Here is a 12,556-nt window from a genome sequence, read left to right as displayed (position 1 = left end):
AAAATTTGGCATGCTCTGCTCTGCACTGCAGTTCAGTTCTGGCTTCTGGGAGCCCGCCTGGGCCTCTCTTACAGGCTTGAAATTGTAAGTGGCCAAAGATTAGCTCTTACTTTGTGGGATGGATCATTGATCAGTGGTGTAAAATAGTGAATGTTCATGAAGAATACTGTGTTCATCTCATCCTAAATATGACATGCACACTTAAAGAATAATAGTATACCATTGCACTGTTCATATGGCTCCTCAGTCAGTCTGAGCCTAACTGATGAAAGCTGCATGCAAATCTTTTGTGGCAGGCTCTGTCCTAGCAAAAGCTTCAATCAGAACTCTAAAAGGAAGGAGTGGAGATTATAGGGTATGGCATAAATAAGAGAAGGTGATGTTTTCCAAGGGCCTTGACTTTCCTTTGAAAGGATGGTTTGGTGTCCTAGCATGGGCTTTCACATGTGGTGTAATGAGAAGGACCATGGAAGGGATGATGATAAAGTGCATAAAGCCAGGATGGTGTTGAAGAATATTCACAGGATTAGGGCTCTTGCTCTGGCAACCACAGGACAAATATGATAGGAGTAGTTTACAGCAAAAAATGGCAGGGTGGCTTCTGTTCCTTCCACTTCACATCCAGCCCACGAACGTGAGGTTACTGAGTGAACACCAGTGGTAGCATTTCTCTGCCCAGGTGATTACATGTTCAGGGTACGTTTTTTTTTCCTTTAGGTGAATGTAATACCCTAAAGCTTTGCAAAACATACATTCATGCCTATTATCACTTCTGGATGTATATAGGAATATGTTGTAGTTAATTTGTTCATGAACTCATTTAAATTGAGGGCATTTAACCAGGAAAATAATTACTGTATAACAAGTTAGAAATTAAATCTATAAAATATACCATCATTGTATCTAAACTGAAATTAGAAAACAACCCCAAATGTCTGACTTTGTTTAGATAGCTCTGTGTTTAAAGCTTGCCTTGTATCTCTCTTCAGTGTTGAATTTGGACTGCAGTAATGAGCTCAGTATCTGCAAAGCACTTAGTATGTTTGGCTGTGGCTATAGCAGCTTACTTAATAATGTAGCTGTAATAAGGCATATACTGTCACCAGTGTTACGGTCATTGTAACTGGGAAAGTCCCTCGGGATTGCACATTTGTGTGCTGCATGCAGCATGGTGCACCCACCGCTGCGGCGACAAAGAGACTGAGCAGAGCAGGACTGCTGAATTTCAGAGAGAGATCCTGGAATTGGATAGCGTTAATGATTTCCAGTCCAACACCAGGGCATGGGGAAGGAGAATACAGAAGAACCATTCTTCATTTATTGCAATGAAAAGTTTTGGGGAGACAGTGAAATTGTCAGGCTGCATGTTTAACCAGAGGGAAGGGAAGCGCTTTTTCAAAGTAACCAATATTAAAAATATGCTCAAAAAGGGGATTACTTAAGGTGACAGATTGGAAGATACTTGGTGCATTACAGTCATTATGAAGAAAACTCCTGATTTAAAGAATCTTGGATAGCAACTTGATAGGAGTCAATGCAGAGGTAGGGACTGCAAGCACGTGCACACCTGGAAGCTTGTCTTAATTTTCCTTTCCATTGTTTAGTATGCAGCTGTGCCTAGTGAAATGTATTACTTCTATCAAACCTTGTCCTGCCAAAAATGTCTAAGAAGAAAGCAAGAAAGGGCTATAATTATCAGGTGAAATTTAGGGGAAAGTAGATTAGATTTGTAGAGCAAAATATTTGGTTGTTGATTAACTTGCAGTAGATAGAAATCTTTTTGATGGTGCATTTATATTTAGAATGAATATCACTGGGTCACCTGGAGGGGGAATCAATCATGAGCTATGGGAAAGTAGATTAAGTGGGTTAGTTAAGCTCTCCTTTTTGTAGACCATGTGATTCTGTTAAACAAATTACTTGGCTTGACTTGGCAAGGAAAAATCAGTATGCATTTCACTTGTTCCCCAATGCAGGCTCAATCTCCTCCCTTCAGAAAGCATGCAGTTTAAAGGGTACTTTCTAAGGGAGAGGAGAAGGGACACGAGCATCAGGAGTCTCTGAATATCTGGGATTTCTGAGGTGTTCTGGAATATTTCAACTGTCTCCTGTAGCTACCTGTAATTTCTTGGCTATATCCTAGGGCTGTGATAGAATTCATGACCGGATAGAAAGTAACTTAGAAATCACAGGACCAAAGGATGTGAAGTGACCTGTGAGTCCTGTGGTTCAGCTCCGCTGGCCTGGGGAAGAATTGTTTACACCTTCCTGGTTGTTGGTAGAGGTTCTGTGCTGGACTTGGCGGTGCCAGGTTCTCCTCAGACACTCGGCTCCCACGCACTGGCTGCCTTCAGCCCTCTTCACTTTCCACTAAATAATCTTTCCTACTAGTTAATTCGGATCATTTCTGATTAAATTTAAATTGACTGTTACTTGTGTGTTGGCTCTAGACATGGAGAACTATTTGCTGCAAAGAGAAAACAAACAGCTCTTGGTATTTATTTATGTAAAATGTTTGGAAGACCCACAACAAAGACTCGTTATTGTCCCCTTTGCTTTTCATTCCTTAATCTAAGCAGCTTCAATTTATTTGGTCCTCAGCAGTAGGTTTGACTGGATAGATTGTGCCATTAATCACGTCTCCTCTAACGATTCGTCTGTAAAAGACAGACTAATTAGAAATACAAGTGCATAGTCTGATCTGCTACTGAAAATTCCCATCTCAGAATTTTGTCAGCTTATAGCTGAGTACTATTGATGAATATGTAGAGCAGTATGACATTATATTGTTACTTTTTCGGGTTTATTACTATATTCTTACATAACTATCCAGATTAAGCCTCTTGTGCAATGTCTAGAACTCTCACTGTGATGATGAAGGGGAGTGAAATTACACTGCCTTCAGTGCAGTGAAGTATCATTGTATCTGTAACAGTCCTGGCTGCAGTGAAGTTTGGCAGCCAGTAAGTTCTCTCTGCAACAGGTCAACACTTGTCACTATTGTATCACTTTCTGTTCATGCATAACAAAATACTCCTTACCTTAGTGGTGGCCTGAGCTGCTTGCACACTAAGGGATCTTAGTTGATGCCTGCATGAGGGGTTTTGGCTTTTTTTAAAAAAAGTGTACTGAAGCATCATGGAAATGCTGAAGAAATAGTTCAGACAAATTAAACCTGCCTCATTTGATAACTAAGGGCAGTTTTATAATAAGCAAATTTTCCTGCAAGCTGGGGTCAGCCCAGCCAAGTGTCTTTGTGTGTAACTGACCATTTTATAAAGGTGGTACAGCTACATCAAGGTGTAGTGTCAGCATGAACAGGGAACTTTCACTGCAAAACCCAACAAACTGAAGAACAGCTTGTTTAGTTGTTCGGAGTGTGAGGCAGTGGTATTCTGTTACTGTATATGAAAGCAAATGTAACAGCCAGAAGCCATGACCTTGATACATGTCATTAATATTTTGACATTATGGGAAATTATGTTGTACAGGCATTAGGTTGTTCATTTAAAAGGCAGGTACCAAATGGGCTGCCTATAGCAAAACGACATATCAAATACAGAGACATCTGCTCCTGTTTTCAAATAACATTGGAGAAGTGGGTAACATATCACTTCAATGCAGATGCTTTTTATTATTCACAACTTCTAATTAAATGCAGTTTTTTCTCTGGTTGGTGATGAAAGTGTGAGAGCAAACTCAGAGAGGGAAAATGTTTCAGATTAAGCAGACCACAAGTGACTATTACACAGCACCACCACAAACCCTGCGCTGGCTTGGCTTTTTGTATTGCAGTAGTGTGTCCAGCCCATGTTTGCAAGCCACATGCCACCAGTCTGCCATGCTTATAACGAGCTGGCTGGTAATCAGTGCGTTGGTGGCTTGTAGTTCAGTTAGCTGACTGCATGTGCACTGTGACCATGGGCCAAGTGTGTAGATGTACATCTTTTGCTGTCATCAGTAAAGTTTGAGGCCTAATTATTAATTGAAGTTATGTGTTTACGAGGTCATCCTAAAGGTGTGACATGCAGACAGACAAGACTGTCTTCCCAAAGCTCATTTTGAGGTAGCTGTACGTGTGAATGTGGCTGGAGATGTATGGCAAACATTTGTTGTAGACAGTGCCTTTTTTGTCTCCTAACTGAACTGATGTGCATGTGTGCTAGTTGATAGAAATGTTATTCAGAATATAAACCAACTATTGAAGGGTGATCATCTAAAAGATTGTTTAGCATATTAATAATTGTGAAAATCAGACATTGGGAGGCTGTTTTGAAAACCTGTGGTTCAGCTGATTGGACAAGAGAAGCAAAAGAAAAGCAATGTGTGTAGTGAAAATGGATCTAATTTCTGTGTGACCAAATTGAGCACTCTGCCCTGTGCAAAATACTGGGAAATCATGGCTGCCTCTAGCTCCAGGAGTGGGTAAAGCTTAGGGCACAAGCCCACAGGGAGATGGGGATGGGTGGTTGTAACTTCTAGGCTGTGCTGGTACCTTGCCAGTTGCATGGCCAGGATATTTAAATATCTGCCTACAGCTTGAGGAGTTGACTTGCCTTACAGCAACAGTCTCTGCCCTTCCTAATGTGGGCTATGTGGCACTGAACACCTGAGACCAACGATTTGTCCTGTCTTTTATTGAATTTGATGGGGATTTCTGTGAATTGGGTGGACCATCATGAGTAGCTCTTTTCCTTGAAGCGTTAATATGAAGTGGTGGGGGAAAAGTGGTAATGTAAGAGTTATTTATTGCAGTACTTTTGGCTGGCTGGAAATCACCCTGTCCTCTTACGTTACCTCTTTCCTAAAAAGTTCCACGTTAGACATGACTTCCTGAAATATTACTGCAACCACTAGCAATCTCCATTGTTGAGGTATTGGAGTGGGAGAGAGCAGTCAGTGTCTGTTGACCCAACTTTGTCACCAAAAATGACCTTACTTCCTGACTTAGCTACTATTGTAACAGTTTTCAATTGCCGTGTTTCCACGCTGTGCGTCATGCAGTGTTTTCCATTGCTGAGAACTAAACAGTGTCTATTCCTATCCAGACAGGCCAAAAAGTACTTGGGGCAGAATGGTTGGTGGTTGTAGGAGGCCTTCTCCTATACTGGCAGAGTAGGCAGCTGAGTAAGACAAGTCACTTCCTGTCCTGTGTCATGCCCTTTCCCTTGTGCCTGCAGAGTGAATGGCTTAAAAAAGGTGTTAGTGCTCTCCTGGTATTGCAGCGCGATTTCTTGTTGCTAAGGCAATCTGTTGTGTCTACAGGTTCCCCAGAGGATAGAAGAGCAGAGAGATGCACCTGAGGATAGTGGTGCAGGAATCCCAGGCATGTGGGGAAGCTGGGGCCCCTGGTCGGCCTGCTCCCGGAGCTGCAGTGGCGGTGTGATGGAGCAAACGCGGCCCTGCCTGCCCGCCTATTACCGCGAAAGGGGCTACCGAAGGCCCGGGCGGCAGTACCCGGCCTCAGAGAGAACTCTGGCTCACCAGAGTGCCCGCCACCACGAGGACGCGCTGACCGCTTACCCTGGCCACGTCATTTCTGCCATCCGCACGTCTGTGCCCCTTCACAGGAACGAAGAGCAGCTCTGGGCTGGCCTTCGGGCCTCTTCCGTGGGCCATAACAACAGCCATCTGAGCAGAGGAGCGCTGAGGGGCAGCCGGCATTCCCAGTCCCAGCGGCAGAGCGCCAAGCCAGACAAGAGGTATGTGTCTGTGCATGCGCGGTGCCCGCTGTGAGTGAGGCGTCTGAGCAATCACCTGTCGGATTAGACTTGATCTTTTGAATACTTAGAGAAAAGTTATTACCAACTAAGAAGGACTTTTATGATGTTTACCATCTTCTGTGGAAGGCTGTCTTCCCTCTTGACTACTCATATGGTAGTACCCAAGGACAGATATAATTATTCTATGGTTCTGCTAGGCACATTATCTTCTTTCCTTTTAAGATGTTTTTAAATGATTTATTGAGTTACTTTTCCTTCACTGCTACACTCTCATGTAACATTTCCATCTCCACTGTAATAACAAATGTCAGAACAAGTAAACATCTCTGTAGCTGGATTCTCAATTTCAACATCCATTCTGATTTTAATTGGTTGAAAAAAAATATTCATCAAATTGATTTTTTTTTAAAGAAAAGTCAACTGTCCATTCACCTTTTTTGGGGTCAAATCTCTAGGTTTTCTTTTTATTTTTCACAGAGTTTCTATTTATGGCCTGTTTGTTTTCTTTTTTTCTCTTTCATTTTCTATCACCTCTTTTAGCAAAATTTCCTGTTTGCTGAAACTAAAAAGTGTGGTTAATACATAGAATATCAAGTTTATATTATTAGCTGATCAGTAAGGTTGGGTGGAAACATGCTGTTAAAATTAATTCCAATTATTCCTCCAATTTCTGGCAAAACACTTTTCCTGTTCTTTAATACCAGTCTATCAGAGTTTTTTTCATATATGTATGAAAGGAAAATAGATGTGTTTCCAGTTTGGAAACCGAGATGAATAGCCATGGACATCCCCTGGAAGGGAGTGCTCCTGAAAGGTCTCTATTCTGTCTGTCCTCAAAATATGTATTCCAGCAGCAGTTCTTTCCCTCTCGGTCCTTTGCTGTAAGAGGCGTTTTTGGGGGTTTTTTTTGTTAATGAAAAAACACAAACGAGCCAAACAGAAAAGAACCCAGAACAAGACAAAACCCCCTTCTTCATACCATCCGCTTCTTAGGTGAAGCAGTCAGCTGTAATTCCCTTTTTAAAGACATCTTGCTGACCCAAACAACAACAAAAAAGAATGACATCCTGAGGCAATATTCCAGCTTGACTGCAATAAGACAGTAGGACTCTCTGTTACTGGTGGTAAAAACATCCTCAGCCCCTGCAAGAAACTGTCTCCATCTAAAAGAATATATGAAAACAGAAACTAATCTGTATTCCAAAATGTGGCACTGGCCGTTCAGATGTTGCTGTTCCACCCTAGGTGTTGGCCATGTCCTATTTAATCACTGCTTTGTCTTTCAGCCCCATGCAAGTGGACAGCCTAGACCTCTTGAGTATAACTTCAATATTGCCCTGATAATCTTATAAAAATTCGGAGAATGCCAGAGGCTGGTTTTAAGCAGTGTTAACATAACTGCATTGAGACAGAATCTGGCTTTTCTTTCTTCTGTTTTCCTGCTCCATGGTTTGCTATAGTGCCCTTCTGTTCTGAGCTGCACAGTGTAACAGATACAGGTTGTAGTACATAGTTGGGTTATTACTAATATTGGAAGCTTGGCCTTGAACACTCAGCACAAAGTCACACAAGCCTGTTTGCTCCAGCCCCTTGGCACCCTCAGTCTCCAAGGGAATCCCAGCTGGCCTGGTCTCCACAGCAGAGCTGCTGCCAGGCTGCTGGCACAGCTGGGCTGGGCTGCCCTTCCCACAGCTCTCCCTTGCTGCTGTGGTGGCCTCTGCAGGCTGGGAGACACCCAGCAGTTGGAAAGAACCGCTGCAGTTATGGCTGGAACACAAGAGGATGAGGAGCCTGCATGCAGAAATGAAGCTAACATATCCCCTGCAGTATGACCACAGTGTCAGTTACATGTCTGCTTTCCTGTGTGATGGAGGCCTTTTAGAATATTCTTGTGCTTTCCTGAGCACGGTGCAAGCTTCTGTACCACAGTTGGTTTTTCCACCCCCACACACACTCACTGCCCCTTGGCTAAGGATTGTGGATTCAAGGTCAGTGTTTTAATCTTATTTGCGTAATAAGTTATTTCCATCTTGTGTTTGGAGGGTCCCTGGTGGCTTTAAAGCCTGTTGTATTGCATAACTTTCAGATTCTTTGGTGGTGACTGTAAAAACAGAATGAGAACAAAAAACGTTGCTTGACAATGAAATTATTAGAATGAAAAACCTAAGAGTTTTCCTTAATCCAGTGTACAGACTTTTCTTTATAAAGGAGATTACTGGTCCTATCAGATAGTTATGAAATTTATTTCAAAATATGTTACTTGTGACATGGTTTTTATACTGTAGAACAGTGTTCAATGATCACTAAATGGGTGATAATGGAAAATAATGTCAGGCCGTTAAAGAAAATATCTGTGTTCTCACAGTATGTACAGTCAGTGGAAACTTTTTTGGATATTCCTGTTTACTGTACTGGGCTTTATATAAAAACTGTAATTTTAGCAGACTTATATAAACAGAAAAAGAGAAATGGACATTTGTGACTGAGATAAACTCACATTTGATAGCATGGTAAGATGAAACTGGATGGCTTCCAAGGCAAATACAATTTGACAGCAATAGCAGTCCTTCAAAGTAGCCAAATATGTTTGTATCATTTAGCAACAAGTGGAAAAGTTCTCTGTCTCCTTCTAGGCAGCTGACAAAAACCTGTTTAGTTCCTTTAGAAAAATTCAAAATGTAATTTATATATCATAAATCTTAACATGCTTTGTCTATGAAGAGAATATTCATATTTTCAGCTTTTGAAAGGTAGTTCACGTGTGCTTCACTCAGGCTTTAGAAACCAGGGCTGGGCATGATGCTCACGGAGAGAGCAATCTGAGGTACCTACCAGTAGAAGCATGATTGCAGAAGCTAAGCACTCTCCTTTTTATCCTAGTGCTGTAAGTGGAGTTCCTGCAGAACTGAGACGGGTTAGGAAATTGGAGTCAGTCGCTGGAATGAGGATGGAAATGCAAAAAGAAAGCTGATGATTCTCTGGGAGCTTTTCTCAGCTTTGCAGAGTTGAGTTCCCATTAGCACAGACCCGTGTTGTATTTCACCTGGATAAAACGCGTGGAACATAGGGTACAATAAGAACAGGAATGAGGAGACAGTGAAGAAGTATCACAGCACTTAGATATCTTATAGAAAGGCACATATGGAAAAGTAATAAAGGCATGCAAAAGGATAACGTGCTGCAAGAGAGAAAACACATCCCAAAAGGAAATATCATTCATGGAATAGGACTTAGTATTTCTTAAGTGTTGGATGTCTAGCTCTCTGTTTTGATGAGAGGGAAGACAAACCCACAGTATGACACACGTGTGCTGAGCGTTGGGATGCTCACAGCTCCACCCTTGCTTTCCTGGTGCTGTGCCCACATCTGTAGGCACCGTGTGTGCTTTGATGTGATCCACAGGAGCAGAAAGGAAAAGCTGTATTTGCTACCAGAATAGTGAAATAAGTAAAGCAGTCTTGCAGAAATAGTATGAGCTGAAAGAAACATGTTAATAAGGGAAAGGGCTTCCCTAAAGCTCTTTGTATTTGGAGGAGGAGTGAGAGGAAAGGCTTGCACTGAGGAAATAATCCTAAAGTCATCAGCTCCTCACACGGCTGTAGCTCCCTGGTCTTTATTCTGCTGCCAGCAGCAGTTACGGGACTCTGCTGTACTGCTCTGTACCCTGTGTAGAGTCACTTTGCATTCTGAAGCCTGTGAGCAGTGGAAAGGAAGAGTGTATCATTTAATGTCAATTAGGATTTCCTTTCTGAAAGTACTCCTTTTGCCACCCCTCACAGATGCTTTTATCAGGCAAATGCAGATCACTCAGGGAACAGTTTGAAAGGACAATTCAGTTGTTACTTCCTTAACCAATTTCAGCATTATTAGCTAGGTATTCTGATGTGACTTTTGTGATCTGAGCCAGTTAGTTCCTGGTTGTAGGGGTGGACAACTGTGCAATTGCTGGACCTTCAGGTTCAAGAAGGTATTATTTTCTCAAGTTCTGAGGCTTTACATTTATTGGCATGGGTGCTTGCTTTTCTTAATACTTGGAATGAAAGCCAGCTGAAGTACTTAGCCATCCCTCCTTTCATTATTTCTCTAATAGAATGAAAATGTGAAATGTTTTACCCCAAACAAAACATGTTTATAAAAGTTTATTGGGGATTGGTGTATGTGCAGTGGGAAGACAGAGTTCTGAGGATAAATTGTCCAGAAAAATCAAAGAGCAGCAGTAGTAGTCAAAGAATTAATTTTGGTAGCACTCAGGGAATTTAGAGCCATATGAGAAAGATGTTTGTTTTCCTTCTGAATCAAATTCCAAACAGGTTCTAACAGCAATAAAGATTGTAGGAAGGTATTTCCTGGAAAAATCCATCACTAGCTGGGGTGGTTGTAGCCTCAGGTTGACTCTCATCTGGTTATTAATCCTCCTGCTATGCTCTAGGTTTCACTGATAATTACTTAATTAGCATTAATTTTTGTTGTGCTACTGTGAACATGCTTTGAATGGCATAGCCAAAAATAAAAGCCCAACATGATAGTATAATTGGGACTCTTCCTGAAGTGGGTCTACTGGAGGAGGAAAGGAGAATGCTGCTAGTGTTCCATCAGCTGTGAGACAGTATTTTACCAATAACTTACTGCCCAGGCAGTGATGGGTAGAAACACAATAAAGCTCCCTCTGCAGTTGAAATGCATCTCAACGGAGTTGTGGGGTTACTGAACTTCTGCTGTTCTACCTGCCAACTGCATGGCTCTGTTATTCAGTCAAACCTTAGAAATGAAGCTAAGGGGAAAGCCTTGTAGACTTGTAACTAAATTTCCTGGAACCGGAGACGTTACTCAGCTCAGAGACGAAGAGGACTGTAGTATTTGGGTTCAAATTCTGGAATCCTATCTGAGTGTTGAAAATTACATAAATGAGATTCTATAGCACTTGTTGGGAGAACAGCAAAAGCCAATACAGTAAATTATTGTACTGGGCATATTACAACTGTGCTAGACTGGTGTATTAGTGGTGATCTCAGAGGATGGAAAATTTCATTTCAGATATGGTATCATTACTAAAGTTACCAGAAATGTAAACCAGACCAGGCAGTCCCATTGTTTTAGTTACCTTGAACATGAAAATCAGTAAAATGAAGTGAACGTCTAACACTGAATTAATTGCAATGAAATGTGCTGATGAAGTGTGAATAATATGCTATAATGTGGCAAAAGAAGTTTGTGATGAGGGCTCCTCTTTCCAATGTGTGATACACTCTTAGAAGGGGTGTTTTAACTCCCTTGTGACCAAACATTTGACAAAGATAACTGCTCAATGCTTTAAGGCTATTTTCTAGGTCAGTGGGCAGATAGGCATGCGTTTTCATAACATAAAACAGAGTCAAAGGGCTCCTTCCTTCATTCATGTTTAAGTGATTTTCTCCAGATTGATTTAGAGCTGGTGAAAAGTGAGTATGTGGAATGCAAAGCTGCACAGGGCTATGGCACAGTACTGAGAAGCTATACATAGTGGCTTTTGATGTGAATCAACCTGACTGTTGAGAGCCCTCCCTTTTGAGGAGAAGGAAATGTATTCCCAGAACCAGCAAATCATTCATTTTTGTTAAAAATGGTACTTGTGAGAGGATCTGCTAAAATACTGCAAGGTATAAGCTTGATAGCAGTTATGATCAGTGTAAGAGTTTGTTTTGTGACATGAACTTAAGAAAAGGGGGCCAAAAATGTATGGTGGATAGATTTTGTAAAGTAAACCTTGGGAACTGATGACTAAGAATATATTTAGCATGAAAGAAATTTAAGAGCAGTAGGAGGACTGAAAAGCAAATGGTGGAGCAGGACCACTGTAGGCCTGCTACAGGTTTGAATTACGGAGGAAGTGCCGTAAAATAATTTCAGATACACTTTTTTTAAAGGATACTATTTTAGGGGGAATAAGAAAGTACATTAAAATGTATACCTGTACCTATCCTGTTAATAGAAACTTAGGGAATTAGTCTTTTGCATTTGCAGTGGAAGTGGTGTGTCTGCCAAGACTTCTTGGTCTCCCTTGATTTGTTTCTTAATTGCATTTTAAATGTTGGAGCTGTATTTTCTTAACTTAGTAGTTGACAGGAATAACTAAGTCATCACTTTCTAGTTCTTTAGAAAAAAAATCAAAGCAACTCTGTAACTGGCAGTTACAGTGCTGTAATTCTGCTAATTAGTTAAGTTAGAATATATGTAATTTATTTGGTTATAGAGGACTTGGCCTACTAACTTAAGTGTGTGTATAGCCTGTTAAAATGGTGATGGGTAGCAGGACCTACATTTACACCAGAGAGCTTTGGTAAGGATCTAAGGGCACTGAGCTCCTAACTTGCTAGTGGGAATAAACAAACACATTTGTGGAGGAATTTTTTAAATAGAAATGAATACCTGCAGTGCAGAAGCCCATACCGGTATCCTTCAAAAGACATTTTGCATTGGTACATAATGTGGACTATTGTTTGAGAAATGAAGCTATAAATCACATTTGTACCCATTCTTCTGTCTTTTCTCCCACTGTTATCTTGCCCAAAGAGCCTCTGTTTCTGATGATGGAGCTGTGTTCAGTCCAGCTTGAGTAGGTGCTAGCTGTGGAGTGACTGCTTTCTGGGTAGGACAAAAATAGAGTCAGCAACACGTCAGAGATGGGAGTGCAGGCAGGTGCTTAACTCCCCAGTGAGCCTGAGGAATGCTTGGGTGCTGGGCACCGGAGCAGCATCAGGCTCCACGTGTGCTTTGACCACACTCACTGATGGGATCAGTTTCCTTGGTGTATTGGAGGGCTTTTCTCTTCCTTCCAGGACATGGCTCCTGGTCAG

The 12,556-nt window shown here is 41.5% G+C and overlaps 1 protein-coding gene across 1 annotated transcript in view; it reads left to right on the top strand.

Annotated features, from left to right (window-relative positions):
* THSD4 (thrombospondin type 1 domain containing 4) overlaps nt 1-12,556 on the top strand; it is a gene marked incomplete at its 5' end in the record, with an annotated part of 228,208 nt that overhangs the window by 11,967 nt on the left and 203,685 nt on the right. Inside the window, one exon of the mRNA XM_084268361.1 lies at nt 5,266-5,702. Coding sequence (XP_084124487.1) covers nt 5,266-5,702 — 437 coding nt within the window. The remainder of the gene's footprint in view (nt 1-5,265; nt 5,703-12,556) is intronic.

Source organism: Gallinula chloropus (assembly GCF_964237585.1).
Source record: "Gallinula chloropus genome assembly, chromosome: 9".
Classification (NCBI taxonomy): Eukaryota; Metazoa; Chordata; class Aves; order Gruiformes; family Rallidae; genus Gallinula; species Gallinula chloropus.
Note: the sequence above shows the minus strand (reverse complement) of the source record. Positions and strands in the feature narration are given on the sequence as shown.